The sequence below is a fragment of the Lutjanus erythropterus genome, chromosome 2 (assembly GCF_056507025.1).
Source record: "Lutjanus erythropterus isolate fLutEry1 chromosome 2, fLutEry1.hap2, whole genome shotgun sequence".
NCBI lineage: Eukaryota > Metazoa > Chordata > Actinopteri > Lutjaniformes > Lutjanidae > Lutjanus > Lutjanus erythropterus.
Genome location: NC_139318.1, coordinates 47,130,316 through 47,151,691, shown reverse-complemented (window position 1 = coordinate 47,151,691; position 21,376 = coordinate 47,130,316). Strand labels below are relative to the sequence as shown.

Sequence of the window (21,376 nt, the reverse complement as noted above, 5' to 3'; positions counted from 1 at the left end):
CCAGAAATTTAAGATAAGAATACAAACATGTTGTTTCGTATGAAAAGTGCCACAACTCGAGCGACCTGAGCGCTGCAGTGCAGAAGCCTTCAGCTTCTCTCCACCTCAGGTTAGACTTTTCATATTGTGCTGAAAAATCTCCATTTCAATACATCTGACTGATCAACATTTTGAAACGTAGTTATCTTTACCAGCTTCACTTGTTAAAACTTGATGATTTGTCATACAGCTGTGCTGCGACTACAGTTAGAATCATTGTGTTTTTGTCAGCTTAGAATCATGATGGTTTGATGTGGCGACCTCCGCAGAGGAGAACCCGCTTCGTCTGTAGATACAAACACCTGTTTCTACAGTAGCCCAGAAGGGACAAACCAGACACTGGTTCTCATGGACTTTGTGTGAGTCTTGTGGCCACTGTAGGATCTCCTACATGCCTGGAAGGGGAGGGTGAGATGAGCGGCATTAAGATGGTTGCAATCTACAGCCTCACCACACTAACGAAAACACAATTATGAATATTATATTCTATTTCTGACATATTCTGATAATAAATCCCAGTAAATTTCACACACTGGACGTTTTTCATTTAATAATGAAAAATTCCCAACATATGTAAGTTAAGATCTGACGTTTTCATAACGCTGTGGACCCAAACTTTTCATTCCTGACATAAACCCAACGTGTCTGAATCCATGTTGCTAGAAAGTAGACTATAAGGCCCACTTCTCACCTCCATAAATAAATGAGAAACAAAAACCTTTTTCATTTAAAAAACGACCCATGTTTTGTCACTGAACTGAACAATTAGCCTACGACAGAAAAACATGAGTGTCTACCTGCTGATTGGTGTGCTGATATTCAAATGCAACTGGTCAATGACATTTAGCATTTTAATTTAACATTTTTTATTTATATGAATTATTTTGCACATTTATATATAATAGTAACTAAGCCTTGTAAATGTCCCTTGTGTTGTGTGTGTTTGGCAGCATCATTGCCTCCACAGCCCAGCAGGTGAGAAGAGCTGCGTGAAGAGACAGAGGCAGGACTGAGATGAAGAAGACACCTATAGAAGCTTAAAGGGACAGTTCACCCCCAAAATTAAAAATACTTATTTTCCCCCTGGTCTGCACTGCTGTTCATCCATCCAGATAGTTTTGGTGTGACTTACTGAGCTGTGGAGACGTCTTTTTGGGTGAACTATCCCTTTAAACGTCACGCTCACAAGTGCCGTTTATTCCCATTATACTGGAGAGAAGACAGACAGAGCAGAGGACAAACATATATTTTTGATTTGGAGTTGAACTGTCCCTTTAAGTGATGGCAGATAAGAAGAAAAAGGAGCATGGATGAATAAGAGATGGATGGATTGATGTATTAAAATTGAATAAAAGTCGATATACAATATAAAATCCGAACCAGTATGACAGCTGAACGCGTTTCTCCAGCAAACTGAAACATCTCAAGTGACAGCAGGTTACTGAAAGGGAAGAATACATTTTTTTTTCTTTATAGACGGACAAAATATAACTTTTTCTCTTTTCCTGCATGCAACAACAGACCAAACACACTCACACCTTTCCCGAAAATGAAAGAAGAAACTGGAATGGTTCAATTGATAAAACACTAACTATGTAAAATATACAGTCACAGGGACGGGTCAGGAAATTCACTTTTTGTCTCGACTGGCTGTGGCGGCTGGTGTTTTTAACAAAAGAAAAAAAAAACACACGTCACAACAGTCTCAACCTGCGAGTCAGAAGCCAGTAGAGGAGACAAACTGTCCACTCAGTTTACAGTACAATCACTTGGTATAAAACCTCCCAGTCCCGCGTTGTGTTGGATATACAGAGCAACTTCCGATAAAAGGAAAACGAATAAAGTAAACGAGCATATAAACAAAACCCTCAGATTTAGTGTCGTATGTTACAGCTTAGAGTACAAAAGCATCGGTGCCGCCTGTGTGCGCGGCAGCCGTTTACATTTACATCCTGTAAGTGTTTCTCATCACACAACATTTAAAACACTTCATTCCACAGAAAGCCCCGACGTAAAGTCATTCCCATCAGTCCGAAAACGTGACAAGATGAACATCAGAGGCATTAAAGGGAGAGTTCGGGTTGTTTTAAGTGTGGTCGTAAGAGGTACATCAGTCAGTGTATCACGTAGGACTGCAGCAGACCATTATTTTTATAGTCAATTATTTCCTCGATTAAAATAGTTGCTTCATTTAAAATGTCAGAAAAAGGGTCAATCAGCGTTTCCCAAAGACCAGGATGACGACAACAAATGTCTTGTTTTACTCACAACTCACAGATATTCAGTTTACTGTCGCTGAGGGCCTCAGACAAACACCTGTCAAAAACCAATTAATCGATTATCAAAACAGTTGGAGATTAACTGAATAACTGAGGAGTCGTCCCAGCGATGCACAGTTGTGGACAAGGTCTGCAGCAAAACAGATGTTAGTCACATTAAAAAAAAGAAAAGCCAAATATCACTCTCGCCAAACCAAACTTTTAGTGCGCAAAATGCAGGAGCTGCTCATCTGCCGCCGCCTCGATCAGCTGGTTTGTTCGTGTTTTTGTGTGACTTCAGTGTTTTAAAGGGACAGTTTGTATTCACTGAAGTCCAGGGGCTGGTTTCACAAATATATTTTAGGCTAGTCTGAAAGGTTAGACTAACTTTAATTTTGCTCATAGATCAGTCAAGTTAGACCATCTGACAAAAATAAAGACTGACTAACGGTCAGGCTTAAAACTCATGTTACCATGGTAACAATCAGCAGCACCCAAGAACAATTAGAAAACATGGCTCAGAAGTTGTGGTTTGCTAACACCGTTATGGAGACAGAAATGAGAGGAGAGTTTTTATAGTGCAGTAACCCAGTGTGAATATACAGCAGTGAGGATATCGTCAGTCCTCTTTGTTTGCATTTCTTTGCATCTTGTAACATATATTTGTGTCTTTTTTTCTTTTTACATTTGGGACTAACACTGTTTTCTCTAAACTTTTAAAGTAATTCTTGTAATTGTTGAGTTCCTCCAAAAGACACACATTTTCTGATGGCGCAAAAAGAGCCGAACAGTCGGATGCCGTCAGCCTTTTTTTTAATTTTGAAAAAGAATTACCCAGAATTCATTGTGCCGTAGTCCTACTTCAGATGGTGAAGAACTGAACTGCTTTGTGCAACGGATTAATCCAGACGTCCATCTGAAGTCAGACTACTGTTTGTGAGATCAGAGGTGTGAAGTAAAGTACAAATACTTTGTTACTGTACTTCAGTCACATTTTCAGGTATCTGTACTTCTTCACTTTTCTGTCAACTTTTCACTTTTACTCCTTACATTTTAACACAATTATCTGCACTTTCTACTCCCTACATTTTCAAAACAGGGTCGCTACTTTATGTTAGAAAAGGTTTGAATCATACAGGCGCTGCCCGTGAATAGTCGTCTCAAGCATTAGTCTGTGCCAAGAGACAAGAGGAAAGAAATAAAACACCTGAACACAGATCTTTTTTCTGTAGCACTGATGCTAACTGTGCTGTATTAGCAAGTTAGCCCAGTTAGCGGTCCTATGAGACACGGCCTCTGAGATCAATGGAGGGCGGTTTGACAGAGAACAGAGCACCTGAGGGGATTCAATGTTACAGCGGCCCCGACCGGACTCTGACTCCGGGGAAGATGAAGACGAGGACAGGAGGCTGTAAAGTGTCTCAAGAGTTGTCTTCATGCTGTGAAACTGAATTGTTATTACTGTTGTGGTATCTTAATGTTCCTGTTATTGTTATTGCTGGAGCCGTTGTATCGTGAATACGTTACGTCTTATAGTTGTGTTTTTATAGAAAAGTTTTTCTTAGCAGATCTTTCCTGCACAGGGACTACAGATCAAAATCAGCTTGTAGCTAACTCTGATGAAGCTAAGGAGCTCTGCATGGTCCCTGTCAAATTAACAAATAAATTAAAATAAAATATAGAAATAAAATAAAATAAAGAGTGTTTGTAATTTCGAAAGATTTGTACACATAATGCTTAGTGTTAAATATTTGTTTTTGTAAAGTTGAAACTTATTTATTCATGTGTTTTAAACAAATAGTGTCATGCTGTACTGAAATAAATGAACAAAAATGTTCAGTCTGCTGCTGGTTGTTCCAATGCATTCAGTTTTAAAGAAGGTGGTTGAACGAATCAAAGAAGGAGGCTGTGTTTGTGCAAAAACTGGTGGAAAACTGATGAAATACTGTTTTGACGCAAAGATGCAAAATGGCTCCAGTAGCTTTAGCTGTTGCAAGTTAACAGATACGGCTTAGCAGGAATATTCTCTGCCGAAGTCACAGAATAAAACAAACCGACAGATCGAGGCGGCAGTAGACCAGCATTCCTGAGTTTCTACAAGGTAAAATTACTGATTTAACGAAAGGAGTTGATTTGGAGAGAGCAGTATTTGACAATTTTCTAAATTTAGCGTACATTTTAACTGATATTGATTGTTGGTTTAAAAACATTTTATTACTCTCTACAAACCGGTGATCTGCTGTAGATACTGACTTTGGCTCATACGACCCCACTTAAAATAATCCAAACTGTCCCTTTAGGTAATAAACGAGGAAGAGAGAGTAAAAGAGACATGTAGTGTACATTTCTGTGTTTCAATTAAGATACTGAATAAAACAATAAAATGCATTTTTCTAAAAACATGGAAGTATTTGTAGTCACCAGAGTTTCCTCTCAGCTCGATCCGTGTGTGTGTTCATGCCTTTAAGTGTCTGTACGTGTGTGTACTCTTCAGTGTCATAATCAATTAGTGTCATTGACGATCACAATAACCATGTGCTCCTCGTCCAGATTACCCACAGTCCTTTTGGCCGCCTGCAGGTACTGTTGTGAGAACTCTCCAGGAGGGAAGGCGTACAGCATCGCCCCAGGCCCGCCCTCCTTCGCGGCAGGCAGGCTCACGACTCCGGCCGCTTCCTTGTTCCGCAGGTAGGTCACCAAATGACGAAGCAAGCGCACCTGCAGTCCTGGCTCAGGGGCGGGCGCCTGGCGGTCGACGGGGCCCTGGATCGCCAGCAGGATAGCGAAGCCGTCAGGTCGCCCGAGTTTGATGCGGCGTGACACCTCGTCGAGTCGGGTCTGGTCCATGCGGAGCCTCTGGGCGATCTTCAGCTGGCTGGGCTGGTTCAGGCTCTGCAGCTTCAGGCTGTCCTTCATCACCGTGTTGAAGAACGCCGTGCCGCCCTCCAGCATGTACAGGTCTGTGGGGAAGCTGCTGTTCTTCAGAGCGAAGAAGCCGTGCCAAGTTTTGGAGAGCGACGCCTGGGCGTACTCCGACAGCGTGCTGGGAGAGGTGGAGGTGTGCGTGTCTGTGTGGAGTGCAGGAGAGCTGGCGGCGATGACCTCGCTGTTTCGATGGTGATGGTTGTTGAGATGCTCGATGGACGACCTCTTGCTGTGGTGGCGGCCAGACTGTGGATCTTCTTCACCGGTGGCAGGGTGCCGCCCTCCGACGCCGCTATCAGGGGAGTGGTCTCTTGGCTCTGTGGTGGAGTCGGGAGCGCGGACCCGTGCACGGTCCGGGCTCACCTCAGGGGAGACGGCCCCGCCCACACCTCGCACCCTCGACCTCCCCCTCTCCTTTTCCCTCTCCCTCTCCTCTGCCGGCCTGTCGGCGGACGGACTCCTGCTCCTCCTCCTGGTCCTCCTCTCCTCCCTCTCCTTCAGCCACCGCTCCCTGCTCCGGCTGCGGCTCCTCGCTCCTCTCCCGCTCCTCCCAAATGCTTCCACTCCTCCCACTCTCCTCTCCAGGCTGCGGGTGGGGCTGGTGGGGTAGTCTCTCTCCAGCAGCGCCCTCTCCCGCTCCCTCTGAGTGAGGAGGCTGTGGGAGGGCAGTGGCGAGCGGTCCCTGGCTCCCCTCAGCTCTCGCTCCAGGCTGCGGTGGCGGCTGTAGGTCTCCCCGAGGAGGTCGTAGTGGGAGACTGGGGCGACTGGTGGCTGGTAACCAGGAGGAAACGGTCGTGAGGGGCTGTCCTCGACTTTAGCAAAGTCCACCCTCAAACGCCGCTCAGGCCCACCCAGAGGGAAGCCCCTCATTTGTCCACAGGCAGCCTGAGCAGCATCCAAACTTTCATACTGGATGTACGCAAAACTGCCGCCCTTCACATAGTCGATGTTCCTGATACTCCCGAAACGGTCGAACTCTCGGGCGAGGGCAGCGAGGGAGTTTCCAGGGCCAAGACCGCCCACCCAGAGCCGCGTGGTGGGGTTGGCTTTGCCATAGCCGATCTTTATTGGGTTGCCACCGATCAGTCGCCCCTGCATGGCCACTTTGGCTCGGTGAGCCATGTCCAGGTTCTGAAACTTGACGAAAGCATATGCCCCGCCCTGTCCACGGGCCGGGCGTTTAATCACAACATCCTCAATGACACCATACTTCTCGAAACCCCTCCTCAGTTCTACTTCTGTAACGTTACCGTCCAGATTTCCAATAAAAAGGTTACTGGTGGCCCTTTGATCGTCCTCTGGTTTTAAATCCTCCACCACTGGCATCGGAGGGAAGCCGTATGGCCGCCCCCTCTCATCCAGCATACCATAATAATCCAGCAGTCTCTCCCTCTCCCTGCTGAGACCCAGGGTCTCCAGGGCGTAATGTCTCGCCCTGAGGTCTCTGATGTTGCTCACGCCGGGTCCAGGTGGGGACAGGGAGCGCTGTCTGTAGGGATATGGCGCATGCAGAGGCAGATAACCAACATCTGGCGGCGTCACGCTCCGCCTCCTCACGTACATGGGCTCGATCTTAAGCTGTCTGTCACCCAGAACTAGTCTAGACGACTTGGCGTGCCGGGCCTCCTTGGCGTCCTCTGGGTGTCGAAAATTCACATAGGCGATGCGGCCCAGCTCCGGCGTGTGCGACAGTTTCACGCTGACGTCCCCAAACTTTTTGAACTCGTGAAACAGCGCGTCTTCCACATCCTCGTCTGAGACCTGCAGGGAGACATGATGATACCAGAATTTTAAACTTGGCTGGGTGAAAAGAAAAAAACAATCAATTTTCTGATTCAAATCCATCTTCAGTGGAATCACCTGACATTGAATTGATATCGGACCATGCAAAGGAAAATTGATGCATGTCGATGAATTGATTTTTTTAATGCAGCCCTAATGACAAGCAGTTTAATAAGAGATTAAACAGTATGAAAATTTCATATCATCATTATATTGACCAAATTATCACAGTTACTATTATTATCACAGTTCTGTTGAAAATGTTCAAAAAGTTCTGATACACACACTGAAATCATACCTCCAAGTTCTTTATTGAAAACCTGTCAATGATTTGAAATATCATCAAGTCCTTTGTGAGGAAATCATTGACACAAAACAAAGTGCGAGACTGTTGCAAATTTTGGTTGATGTTTAACAGAATTTACTGTTTTTTTAATTATTTAAAAGTTTTTCAAAGCGCTGTAATCAAACACAATTATCAGATAATTAAAAATATGAAACGGTAACTTCCTCCTCGAGCCCGACTGATATATCTGCCGGCTGATATCACCAGGGATGTTCCTGGTGACTAATGTCCCTCTCGATTAAGCACAAATTTTAATTTAGACTAATCGACTTGTCAAACAGTAAGGAAAGACTCAGAAAGCAGTTAACTTGGAGCACAGTTTATTAACTGCACATTATCCTTCAAAATATGTTAATGAGTCACAAAATGCTTCGCCACTTCAGACGGAACAGGATCACAGAACCTGCAGGTAAACAACACCACACACTGAGAGATGACATTAGCTGCAGCCTGACACACAGTGTGGCAGTGTGTAGGTTAATGTCCGTGTTTGTGCTGAATGTGGTCACACATTAATCCAGTCGAGTTGTTATATATCAGTTTATTCTGGCCTACATTCATCCTTATTTTCATTTTCTACATAAAACTACTATCAAACCACAGTGTTAACGAGCTGTCATCTGTCCCAGTTTGCTCATAACAACATCCAGCTCATCTTTGCTGGGCAAGAGGGGCTGCAGTCTGATGGGGCTGCAGCATCATATAGTGGCGAATGGCTGTATAACATGTTAGAGGCAACAGTTAATTGGTAGTGTATATAAATAAAATATTGATAAATGGTTTAATGGACTAGTATTTCTGGTGCCGACTAGCGAGGGTGACAATGTTTAATTGTATAGCCGACTAATTTCAGACATCCATAGATATTATTTGCCTGTCACAGCAATATTACTATATATTGTCTATATTTTTTCAGGCTTATTGTGACTGAAACTGCGATTGCGATATGATTAGTGGTAATGATCAGATTTGCATTACAATTTTCATGGTCACTGAAGAAAAAAATATTAAAATCATGATGATGTGATATTTGTTGAGGTCTGTACCAAACAAACATGTTTCCTTTCACCCGGAGAACACGATTTTTAGGCCAGGTCATCTCTGCAGCACCTCATTATAATGCTGTTTTCTCACACATTTGTCCTTTTTCAAAAAATTGGTTATGGCACTTGGCTGTATTGTGATTTTATTGCGATTGTGATTAACTGATGCAGCAGGAGGCGGAGACGAAAAGCTGCAGTCAAGTCGGACAGTTTCTAGCAGACTTCAGAGAAAATACAGGCGGAGACATTAACATCCTGTTAGATCACCTGTATTCTGCAGAACGCGTTCATAACTGAAGAAATAAAGTCGTTTCTTGATGGCTGATTGAAGGTGAAATAGAAGCAATCTTCTTCTTTAATCTGTCTTGTAAAGCACTTTGTAAAGCAGTTTGTCTGATAAGTCATATATATAACCTTTATTATTGTTATCAGCTGGTTAGCAGATTAAAACTTCACTGAACAACATAAGACTGATATATTTAGCAATAATGATATTTGGTGTCAAAATTAAGAGCCAATCGGAGCCTGTCAGCTCATCAATAAGGTTACAGCCAGGCGCTTCACCGACTGCAAGCGCCTGGCTCTAAAAACTGAGGTCGCCTCGATCTTGTGAGGTTATTGTTCACCACATGTGCATGACGTCCGAGCAAGTCGGGCTCAAGTCAGACACAAATCTAACCAGCATGAATTGCGGCAATCGTCAGTGATCAATTCTGCACAGGCCTGGACCGTCTTGAACCTTCCTAGTATATCTGTACTGACAGGTCAGGGACTGGTACTGATATAGACGTAGTTCTAGATACCCACCCTTACTATATATGACATTCTGTATGAATAATATTGACCGATATCGACCAACCAGATTTTCTTTTTTACTCCCTAATATCTGCATCTGCTCCAAAATTCCAGTATCCGTCAGGCTCTAATTCTTTCATTCAAACAAAAATATGTCAGAGAATCATCTTTAAATGGTGGAGGTAATTAGCAGACAGATGCAACTTTAATATGAGTATATTTGGTTGTTCTGGTCCAAACAGTCTTTGAATAACAGAAATGCATACAGTGTTGCAACCGTTCCCACTCTCCCCTACTCATATTTTGACACGGTGTTTACCTGAGAGCCCAGGTTGCTAATGAGCAGCGTCTTGTACTCCAGAGTACCGGGCCTGGCGGCGGGGAGCTCCGCGGCGGTGCTCCGGAGCGGCGGACGCCCGAGGAGGCTGAGCTCATGTCTGTGGTGGAGCTCCAGAGCGGCCGCCCGCTCCTCCCTGAGCCGCGGCTTCTCTCGCTCCCTGCTGCGGCTCCTCCGGTGGTATCCCCGGCTCTCCGCGAGCAGCAGAGCCAGCGGCGGCAGCTCCTCTCTCCGGGCGCTCTCCCGCTCCCTCTCCCGGATCCGTTTCGCGATGGCCCTGGACGGACTGCCGTCTCTCCCGGCCTGCCTCTTCATCTTCTCCGGGTGATGGAGCCCAAACTTTTCGGTGCCTGCAGCGGGAATCCGGCCTGGAGAGCGACTTCCCGGGGTGTTAGCAGAGATAAGGCGGCAGACGACAGCTCCGGGACAGAAACGCTACACCCCCGCAGGCTGAACAGTTGCATAAATGTCGAAATAAAAGGATAAACTCGTTTAAAAACATGTCAGCATCCGAGGATCTACACCTACGCCGCCATCTTGGACAATAGGAATGTGCGCTTTCCCTGTGGAGGGCGGAGCCTGCGGTGACGTCTGACGGCTGCCGTCATGACGTACCACGCTTAATTTCTGACAGGAATCAATTTCAGGACAAACAAACAAATAATAATACTTTAATTTTCTTCTTCTTCATCATCATCTTCTTCTTCGATGATACTTTAATTTTATTAGTCTACTTTATTTATATGAGACGTTTTTTTTAGATAAATGCAGAACAAGTGTTTTAGATTCTTTGTGGGGCCATCGGTCATTTAGGGGAGACTGGAGATGGTAGTAACAATTTTTGTTTCGGCATCAGTAACCAGGGATGAGTACAAATGCATTTAAAAAAGTATTGTCTTAAATATTACATCATCAGTGTATCAAAATAAAATACAAAATACTGGGTATTTATTTAAATATAAGTAATTTGTCATTTCAAAGTTGAGGTGAAATGAAAAGGTCCATTTCAGGCTGTTTAAATCACATCCCTGGTCATATTGTGCATCTATTCAACAATATATGCCATGTGGTCTTCCTGTAAATCAAAATATGATCCATGCAAAAGCTACAGCTAGCCAATTTCAACCAATAATATAGCATCCACCCAATCACACTTCAACTTTTAGCAGTGCAGAGCTAAAGCAGATTCAATAACTCAACTCAGTTTTATTTCTATTGTGCTTTACACAAAACACAGCTGATCCAAGACAAGACAAAAACAAGCACAAGAGAATAAAGAATAGAGCTGAGATAAAGGCGAGTACGTGAGTGCTGGTGTTGGTTTTTGTAGATCTTCCGCAGAATTTTTGTTTTATGGAGTACCTCAGGGATCAGTCATTGGCCACCTGCTCTTCTCCATTTACCAAAATAAAATATAAAAAAAACTTTATGTATCATAACAAATCAAGTAAATTTATATCAAATCTGCTCCAACACACAAAAAAAAAAGCAATTATCCCACCCATTGTGAACTACATTAGGCAATATTACCCAGAATCCACAGGAAATCAATATTCTCTTTCACAGATTTTACAGCAACCCATATTTCTCAGATCACGAACCCGACCAATCAGAAACTGATACCTGTCTGAATTACCTTTCCATTCTTAGTCACTTTTTAAAAAAAACATAACAACTGTGTTTAATGTTTCACATGTTTTCATATAAATCTGCAGAGCTAAAAATGATTAACTAAATACACAGGAGTTTTTTTGTGCAAATTTCTGTTATTATTCACCGTTTGGCTTAACTGGGTGCAAAAATATGACCATTTTAAATAATGAGCACATGTTCTACTCAGTGAATCTAGTTTCATTATTATTCAAAGAAAAAAATATGGTATAAGGGATACGTAAGTTTTATGAAAAGCTAAGTATTGGTGAAAACTTGTATTATTAACAATTGACAGTGTCTGTGTAGATATTCTTAAGAGGGTGGAATTCACAGTTTGTGTCTGAACAGACCATCTATAATTATTATTATTTAAGTGCTTGAGTTTTACTAGAAGTTTCTGAAGGTTAAACATGTCATTTACCTGAAATCATGTTAAAAATAGGAAAACTTCTTCTTTTTCTTCTTCTTCTTCTTTTTTAAATACAAGTTATTTGTAATTTAAAAGTCAAAAGAAAAGTGCCTTTTAAATCACATCCCTGGTCATACTGTGCACGGATTTAACTGTCTTGTGGTCTCCTTGCAAATCAAAATGTGATGCATGCATGAGGTAGAACTATAATTTCAACCATTAATATAACATCCATCTGTCAATCAATCTTTAGCTTTGAGGGCGCAGAACTAAAATAGATTCATTAAATTAAATAATTACTGTTATTTCCAGATCTTGTGTTTGTTTGATGGAGTACCTCAGGGGTCAGTTCTTGACCCCCTGCTTTTCTCCATTCATACGTTACCACTAAAATATAAAAAACATTCAATACAGTAACAAAACCAGTACATTTCTGGAAAATCTACAACAACACAAAAAGAGAAACAAATTATCCCATCTACACGGAACTCTACAGGCAATATTACCCCAAATTTACAAGAAATCAATGTTGTTAACAAACATGGAGTATATGCCTCTGTCACATTTTCACTCCAGTGGGGAAAAAAAACGCTTCACTGGGTGGAAATTAACATTTTTGTCTTTAAATCAATAAATCAATCAATCAGTTCAAAACAAAAAAGGAAAGAACAGCTGGACAAACTCATAAACCTAACAACAAACAAAAAACACTGCAACAATTTATCTATGATTAGTCGACATGAATTAATCTGCATCTAATTTGATAATTCATCAATTGTTTTTAGTTGTTTTTCAACTAAAACAATCAAAATTCTCTGATTTCATTTTCTCAAATGTGGATATTTTGTGTTTTACTCCTCTCTGATAGTAAACTGAATGTCTTTAAGTTGTGGACAAAACAAGACGTCATCTTGGACTTTGATCAACATTTTTCACCATTTTCTGTCATTTTATGACTCAAACAAATTGATTAATTGATTAAGTACATTTTTTAACAGGTAATTAGTAACTATATCAGAATACATTTCTCAAGTAATCCTCCCATCCCTGTCTGCAGTCTATCAGATACATCTCAAAGCTGTTAGAATCAGTCATTAGATAATATTTGATTTATAAGAACAATTATGAAATCACACATTTCATTTCATATTAAAGCTGCTACAAGGAACTTTCATATTGTTTTTGGAGCCCCCTGTGGACAAAAGCGGTAGTGTTTCCTCCACAATGACCACAGAATATAATCTAAAAAATTTATTTATGCTTTATTTTAACTGGCTAATATACTTGTCACTGTGGGAAAAGGTCAACACAGGCTCATTTCATCTGATTTCATAGATGTTAAGAACTGTTTATAACACTCGATCCTCCTGCTGATCATCTTTGTAACTCAGTGTAGGTCATATAGAGGCATCAGTGTTTACTGAGACCAGTTAGAAACTCTTTGCAGTGGCTTTAAGTCACACATCTTTAAGGAAATCATACCATCATTTACTTCACATGGACTTTTTTCATATTTTAATGAAAAAGTAGAATAGTACAGTTGTAACAAATGCCTGGGCCTTACATGAAAGGTCATTGTGAAACAACAGCATATTTTAAGTTTTCATTTCCCATTATCAAGCATCACAAACCTTTTATCATGTTTCTGTTTTTTTAAGTACACACCTTTTTCTTACATTAAACAATAAAATATCTAGATCCCTTCTGAAAGACACAACAGTCCGAGCGGGCGGGCGGGTGAGTGTTGGAGTTCAGTTTCACCTGCAACAGGTGGAGGAAAATATAAGTCGTTTCCCCTCCGTGTTCAGGAACCATCAATGTTCTTGCTGAATTCGTGACGAGGACGTGGGTATCATGTCAGTCTTATTATGTTTTTTTTATTTTACTTATCCAGCTCCTGATTGGATTTTGCTGCAGGTGATCACGGCGCTGCTGGGAAGTGGAAGGTGGACATCAGGAGAGCTGAGGCGTTATTATTAATATTTCATGAGTTTTTACAATGTTTACAACACGTACAGCAGAACTACAGATGTAATCAGTCTACAGCTGCAACAATTCATCGATTATTCAATTAATCGCCAACTATTATTATAATGGATTAATCGTTTTCAGTCAGGTTTGAATAAAAAGGTCCAAATTCTCTGATTCACTGACAGTCATTAACAATTATTAATATCATTGACAGTCATTGACCATCAGCGACCATTATTAACTGTCACTGACTGTTATTACCAGTTATTAGCATCACTGACAGTCACTGTAGGTCATTAGTAGTCAATGACAGTCATTGACAGGTATTAATAGTTATTAACATCATTGACAGTCATTAACTTTTATTAATGGTCAATGACAGTCTGAAACAGTTATTAACATGATTGATAGTCATTAACTGTCACTGATGTCATTAACCATTATTAATGGTCACTGATTGTCATTAAGTGTCATTAACATCATTAACCATTATTAATGGTCACTGACATGACTGGTTATGAACAGCTAGTTACAGTAATTAACTTTTATTGATCCACATTCACAACTAATTGATTAATCAAGAAAATGATCAACAGATTAATCAATAATGAAAACAGCTGTTTGTGTGCTCCACATGTTTGGACCTATTTTTCCAACTGACAAGACTGTGACAGGATTTATTAATCAATTAAATAATCGACAGATTAATCAATGATGAAAATAATAGTTGCAGCTCTAAATCAGTCGGACCAAAACCCCAAAACAAAGCCAGGAAACAAAAACCACGTAATAGAAATGAAAGAAGGAAAATCGTTTTTTTTAAAAAATCCTCAATAAATATCTAACCTAAATATTTCCTACTGTGCTGACAGGAGGAGGATCAGTAACCTTCCTGTGTCAAAGACAAACAAAATGTAGGTGAACAGAAGTCACCAACGCTCCATGTAGGACCTGCGTTTCTGTGGTGAAAGCTGCAGTAGACGGGACCATTTCCTTTTAACTGAAGTCTAACTCCCTCTGGTTTACTGGCCACTGCAAAAAGTCACATTAATGAGAACAAATCGAGCAGTTAATTTAATTTTTTTTTGTTTGTTTGTTTAAATAATGACTCTGGTTGGAATATGGGCGACTTTATTAACTGTGAATTCAAACAAAGACTAAACTGGAGGTTATAAGTGGAAAGTGTTGGAGATCTGATGTTTTTTAATATTAACTCAGGCCTGCAGCTTCATATTCTTCCAGGTCTGTCTTAATACAATCCTCACATGCTCACGAGAACATCGAAAACCATTTTAGTATCTGTAATCATTCTCCTCTTCAAGCCATCAAGAAATCCCTTCATAATGTACCACGGTAGTGGTTTGGAAAAACTACAAAATTTCATATTTCATCATTTTAATCACTCAGTATTAATCTACAATGAAGAAAAATGATAAAAAACATTGAATATGAAATAAATAAAAAAAATACAATTTTTTGCCTGTAGTACTGTTCATCATATCCATCTAGATGTTTGAGGTGTGAATTGCAGAGTTTTGCAGAGTTACCAGCTGTACAGATGTCTGCCTTCCCTCCAGTATAATGAGACTTTCTTTGTGCAGCTGAATCTATCAGAACTATTTTCTTTCAACAAGACAGAAAGTAGTTCCTCCATGAAACTGCTCTCAACAAGGTCTGTTAGTTATCTTGACTAACCAGGTCATGATTTCTGGAAAGAGACACTGGTTTTGAATTTTTCTTTTTTTTCAGCACTTTGAGCACCATAAGTTCCTTTTATATTAAAGAGAAGGCAGACATCTGTACAGCCAATATCTCCTAAACTCTGCAACTCAAACCAAAATAATCTAGATGGATAAACAGCACTAAAGGGTCAGGGGAAAAATATCCAAGTTGGATTCTGGTGTAAACTGCACTGCACAGAACAGGACTGTGACTCAATCTCTGACATTAGAAGGGGATTCATTGACGGCCTGTTCGGACTCATCATTCTTTTAATGAACGTGTGAGCCTGTCAGGATCGTTTTTAGACAGGGACCTTTTCCTTTGAGTCTCAGTGTGAAGCTGGGGTTTGATCGTCCTCCTCGACAGGACGTCGTGGACATCAGAGTAAAGTTGAGGAAATTGAACACTTGATGACGTTCCAAGAGGCGCCTCAGCATTAAGATCTTATCGGGTGGAGAAGCGGTTGACGTGGGGTTGTGATCAGCAGGCTGCACAGTGACCGACAGCCTTGGTGCATTCGAGCAGTTTCTCTTTGAACTGCTTCAGCACAGCTGCTCAGAGACAGAAGAGTCACACTGGAGCTCGGGATTCTTCCATGAAAATGTACCACTGGACAAGTTGGGTTGGAGATTACAGCCGAATGTCACTTATTTAACCAACGTACTGTGAAATGTTTTGACTACATGAGCAGAAAAACTGCTCCCAGCGCTCCAATGTCCTCTTTAATCAGTGCTACTGTGAATTCCTCCTAACCCAAACCCTGTTTATTCCCCTTACACCTGATTTAAAAGTATGTGTACACATTAACATCTATACTTCTGAATCAGAGTACGTCTCCAAAACCCAGAAGACTGAGACAAACATGTCAGACAAAACTCCCCCTCTCCTCTCCTGGTCCTCCTCCTCTCTGGTTTGCAGTCTGGTCTGAGTCAAGTCCAAAGTTGTGTGGTTGTGTTTTGTTTGTCTTTGTTCCTCGTTACAGATCTGTCCGTGCTTTGGCGGCCGCAGGAGCGTACTTGGGCATGAGCTCTGTGATTTTGCGGATGAAGTCGGACTTCTCGGCGCAGCCTTTGCAGGACTCGCCCCACTCCTCCAGGATCTTCTTCAGGTCCTTCACTTTGAGCTTCTTCAGGTCCACTGTGGTCAGGTCCAGCTGTTTGTCTGCATGAGACACACAAGGACAAAGACATGATGAAAATGATGCTCTTTGCATTGCATTTTATGAATGTATTGTGCAAGATCATTATTACTATTATTACTATTATCATTGTTATTATTGGGTGGAAATCCTTGCTGGACTAGAATAATTGCAGCGAGTCTCTTATCTTGGGCTGAAAGATCAGGTGATCCTTGTTCTCCACCTCTTTCCTTATTTTTCTCCTGGTCTGTTTTTATTTTTCTGCATTGACTGTAACATCAAATCATTTCTTCTTCATCTGAGACACAGTCCCTTTCTCCAGGGACACAACATGCACCGCTTTGCTTACTGCAGCCATGGGAATTATTTTTATGAGCCACAAAGTGTGTCTTTTCTGTCTTTCTCCTCGGACACAGTGAGAAGGTGCCGAGTGAGTGCCGATGCTCTAAACATAAATAATAATGATAATCTTTGTTTCCAGAGCACTTGTCAAAATTCACATTACAAAGTGCTTTACAAAGGGCAGCAAATAAAACAGACAGGTTGGAAAGTCAGATAAAAGCAGAAAAACAAATAAAATAATAACAAATAATTTTGGTTGAAGCAGGTAAGCAGAACTTCAGGTGATGACATGAAGGCATGTAAAATGGTCTTTGTGTGTTAAATATACTCACACACACACACACACACACACACACACACACACACACACACACACACCGCAGCACAGCCTGATTTGCCTGAATGTGACGTTACATCAACTTCACTACTGCCTCCATGATATTTTTCTATGCAAACGTATTTCCTCATACGTCCCATCACCCAGAGGCCCTGTGCTCGCTCACCTCAGTCAGGTGAAAGAAGCACGGACAGCATGTCACTACCGCAGGCTTCAGATCCACCTTTTCAGCCTCAAAATACCTTGCTAGCACTTACTTATGTCACATTTCTAAAATAAACAAAAAAACATCTCCAAACATCCTCACCGTATTTGAGTTCACAGATCTGAATGTCTTTCTTCTTGAGTTTCTCACAGATCTTCTCCACGGGGACGTGGTAGCTGAGAGGCTTGGACACCTCGTTGATGATCTTGGTGGCTGCATCACTCGTCGCCCCGATGTAGTAACACTAGACACGATGTGAAATGGAGAGAAAGAGGTCTGATTCCACTGTTTTATTGGATTAAACAAGTATGAAGAGTCTCTGAGTGGCTTTCAGTTTCCCTCCGATTCATTCACTCAGATATTTTTTTCAAAATTATTTGCTCATGTGCACATTTTAAATCCCTCAAAACTTGCAAGGGTCAGAGTGCAGAGGAAATGATGGAATATAAACTGCTGCCCTATAATAAAAAACAAGTGTCACCTGCCCTGTGCGCTCAGTGGTGCGTCGTGTCTGACAGCACGTCACGCTGCGCTCTGTTTCTATCACTCTTCTCTGCTTCCATCAGTTTGTTTTGTGGTTTGTGGCGATTTAGAGACTCAGTTTATAAAGTTTAGAGCCTGTCATGCTGTTGCATTGATCTGTGTACAATAACAGTTAAAAAACAAGAGCTGAAACTTTCTAACCACTCATTTCAACTTCTCCCTTCTGTCAGCCATCAGCACATGTGGTCACCGGGATTTTTTTTTTTCAATACGCATACCAGCTAATAGAAAACATTCATTTTATTGTGTTAATGCACACTGACTGACAAAGGGAAAGAAACAACTGTTTGATTGGAAGAATCTCAGACTGATGCATCAAATCTTTGACTTTCACAGGGCTGCTCTGGTATTCAGTTGATTAAATCTGGTGTGGTCATGGTGTGAAGTGACTTCACTGTATCTTAGCTCTGGCTGTTGTATTGTGACATTGTTGGCCACAGTAATCGAAGCATGAACATTTAATATGAGCACATGAGCAGCTTCTGTAGAGGGTGACTGTCACTTAATTTCCCCTTGCATTTTTGCTCTTGAATTAATAAGACAAAGATCAGTTTGATCAGGAAAAAAAAAACACTCTGTACATCCAAAAAACAGACAACCAAAGGACCACTTATACACATCTGTAGTTTACTTACAAACCGGTTTTCTTTGCCTTTAGCGTCTTTGCAGCTCTTTATGATGGCCTTCTCGATGTCTGCGCTGTTGAAGTCCACGTTGTTGTCCTTCAGTGACTGATAAAACTTCCCGAGGAAGCTCACACACACTGAAACAAAGAGGAAAAATACACATTAAATGACTGAGAGCTCATTAAAAACTCTCTGCACTCTTAACAAAACCAAGAGGAGAGAGCACATTAGTCCAGTTTTAGCTGCTCTGCACTCACTTCCATTTAGAACTTATTTTAAGGTCATTCTTAGATAAAAAGCCCTGAATGGTCTAACACCAAGTTACATTGCTAACTCCTTTGTTTCCTACTTTCCTCCAACAACAACACTGTGATCGTCTGCAGCTGGTTTACTGGAGGTTCCCAGAAACAGGAGAAAGAAAATCAGGGAAGCAGCTTTTTCCATTTGCACCCCAAAGCTCTGAAACAGGGAAGCCAGCTCGCTCAATATTTTTAAAAGAAAGCTTATTTTAAAAAAGAAACAAAAAAAAAAGTACTTATCCCTTCACTTTAACCTCATTTATTTCTTGTAAAGCACTTGGATAATCAATTAGCCCTCAAGGTTTTCCGTTATTTTTCAAGATAAAATGTCAAATACAAATATTTACTGCTTTCTTGGTGTTTATGACAGTAAAAGATGAATCTTTGAGGTCTGGATTATCAGTTGGATACAGGGAGACATTTAAAGACATTACTTTGAGTTCTAGGAAATCGCACTGAGCATCTTTTGCGGATTTTGTTTTGACATTTCATAAAATAAGCGATTAATCGTGAAAATAACCTGCAGATTAATCGACAATGAAGTTAATTGTTAGTTGCAGCCGTACTGTGAAGCTGCAGAAACCCATTTCTACAAACACGACGAAAAAAAAGATCCTGTAAGACATTATAATGAAAAACTTTATCAAAATAATGCATCAGAAACAACATCGTGCTGTACTATCTGTTGATTTGTTGATCGTTGTCTCACCTGTTTGTTTTCATAGTGCAGGTTTTGTTTGCTCTGCACATTTTCACTGTTTTCATCGCTTATTGTATTTTTAAACACTTTTATTTTTGACATATGTACTTTCTATCTCCATCACCGGCCCAAAATTGAGCCTCTCTGTCTAACTCTTGTTTATTTTCTGAGATGTTAATATGTCAAATTAAAATAATTAAACTAAGCCTTAATTTTGAAATACTAAGTCATTATTTTACATTATTTAATATCCTTTTATTCTTGTATTAATTTATTTCTATGCATTTATATTGACGTGATTTCTCTTATTTATTGTTCTCATCTTTTTCACCTCTCTGTGTTATCTCTACTTTTTGTGTGTATTTTGTTGTGTTACAGTTAACTCACTATTTGTCTTGCTGTTGTTTGTTTGTTTGTTTGTTTGTTTGGCTCTCTGTTGTTTGTTGCCTCCTGGGTGTCCTGTTCCCTCTTTGTCTGCCACAGCCCTTTGTAAAGTTTGTTTTGAAGGTGCAATATAAATACAGTTATTATCATCATATTATGATTATTATTGATATTGTTGGTATTGTTACTATTACCATCTTTATTCTTTCAATAAAGTTTATTTTTAAGATAAGATTATTTTGAGAATCTTCCTGATATGATCAGGATTTACAAAAAAACTCACCCTTTAATTTTTTTCTTTAAAATTTCAAAATTATTTGAATCTCTCATCTGTTTTGAATTGTCTTTTTTGTAAGCACCTGCTGATATTTGTCTAATGTAAATATTTTTAAGCCATAATGTCTGCACATGAGAAAATAGTTCAACAGGAAACAAGACGACTGAATGTAAATCTGCCCGTATCTCAAACAGCTGCTTCTCAAAACAGAATTAGACTCATGTTCACAAAATTGCTCATGATTCTGAGGAAACTGTGTATTATTTTAAGATACTAACTCGTTAATTTGAGAAAGTTTGTCATTATTTTAAGATACTTGCTCATTATTTTGAGAAAGCTGCTCATCAATTTGAAATACAAACACATTCATTTGAGAAAGTTGCTCATGATTTTGAGATAATAAGAACTTTGAGGACTGTCACTCTTCCATTTATATTTTCATATTATTTCAGTCTCTGGTCTGTTTTGTATTGATTTGTGATGTTTGGAAGCACCTGGTCAATATTGATCTAGTGTAAATATTTTAAAGTGATGATGTTTGTCCAGGAGTTGTTCAGTATAAATGAAGAAGCGTGTGTGTAAATCTGTGAGCATCACATCACACAGATGTGTAACACTGCAGGTTAAAACGCTCTGCCGTCATCAGCAGCTGTTTGTTTCCTTCATGAACCTCAGGACTGAGTGCGTCTCTGTCTCTGCTCACTGAAAAAGGTTAAAAAGTTGCTGAGGCAGACAGACATTCAGCTGCTGGTGAAGCTAACCGAAGCTAACTGAAGCTAACACACAGACTTACCTTCACACTCTCCTTCTCTCAGGGCTTCAGAGGGACCAGGCAGCAGAGACAGAGCCAGAGCCACCGACAACCCGCTCAGACACAACATGTCGGCTGGAACAACTCACAGATATCTATCGTTAATGTTCTTTAATGTTCTGTAACGGCTGCTGACTGAGAACACTTCGTACTCATGAACCGAGAACGTTAGCGCTTCACTACAGAGAGCAGACAGACGCCGGTAAAGTGAGCAGCGCGCAGGCGTTCCTCATTCTACGGGTTTTCCGGTGCCACGTCATACTATACCGCCATCTGATTGGTCAAGAGGTCCCACGCTTCCTTTAGTCCTACACGCATTCTCTTCTGATTGGACGAAGTCGGAACATTCCGGGAACAACGTCCAGTTGGCGCCGTCTGATTGGGCCACATCCCCCGGTGCTCTCATAAAGTGTCAGAATATTAAAAATGTAAAA

The 21,376-nt window shown here is 40.8% G+C and overlaps 2 protein-coding genes across 2 annotated transcripts; both read right to left on the bottom strand.

Annotated features, from left to right (window-relative positions):
• Positions 1 to 1,354: 1,354 nt before the first annotated feature.
• rbm15b (RNA binding motif protein 15B) lies at positions 1,355 to 10,264 on the bottom strand. The gene is made up of 2 exons (XM_084741952.1): positions 9,508 to 10,264; positions 1,355 to 6,983 (listed from the first exon to the last, which is right to left on the bottom strand). The coding sequence occupies exons 1-2, from the start codon at positions 9,838 to 9,840 to the stop codon at positions 4,800 to 4,802; spliced, it is 2,517 nt and encodes an 838-aa protein (XP_084598078.1). The 5' UTR covers positions 9,841 to 10,264; the 3' UTR covers positions 1,355 to 4,799.
• Positions 10,265 to 13,087: 2,823 nt separating this feature from the next.
• Positions 13,088 to 21,161, bottom strand: manf (mesencephalic astrocyte-derived neurotrophic factor). Its single transcript, XM_084742080.1, has 4 exons — positions 20,925 to 21,161; positions 18,481 to 18,608; positions 17,405 to 17,546; positions 13,088 to 16,441 (listed from the first exon to the last, which is right to left on the bottom strand). Exons 1-4 carry the CDS (start codon positions 21,010 to 21,012, stop codon positions 16,257 to 16,259), a joined length of 543 nt encoding a protein of 180 aa, XP_084598206.1. The 5' UTR covers positions 21,013 to 21,161; the 3' UTR covers positions 13,088 to 16,256.
• Positions 21,162 to 21,376: the final 215 nt, after the last annotated feature.

What these genes read in the sequence shown, in the direction of transcription:
- rbm15b (XM_084741952.1), bottom strand. Translation starts at nt 9,840, where the DNA reads ATGAAGAGGCAGGCCGGGAGAGACGGCAGTCCGTCCAGGGCCATCGCG. An exon ending in TTAGCAACCTGGGCTCTCAG is followed by an intron (nt 6,984 to 9,507) that starts GTAAACACCGTG and finishes GTCTCCCTGCAG; the next exon opens with GTCTCAGACGAGGATGTGGA.
- manf (XM_084742080.1), bottom strand. Translation starts at nt 21,012, where the DNA reads ATGTTGTGTCTGAGCGGGTTGTCGGTGGCTCTGGCTCTGTCTCTGCTG. An exon ending in GAGAGAAGGAGAGTGTGAAG is followed by an intron (nt 18,609 to 20,924) that starts GTAAGTCTGTGT and finishes TCTTTGTTTCAG; the next exon opens with TGTGTGTGAGCTTCCTCGGG. An exon ending in GATCTGTGAACTCAAATACG is followed by an intron (nt 16,442 to 17,404) that starts GTGAGGATGTTT and finishes TGTCTCATGCAG; the next exon opens with ACAAACAGCTGGACCTGACC.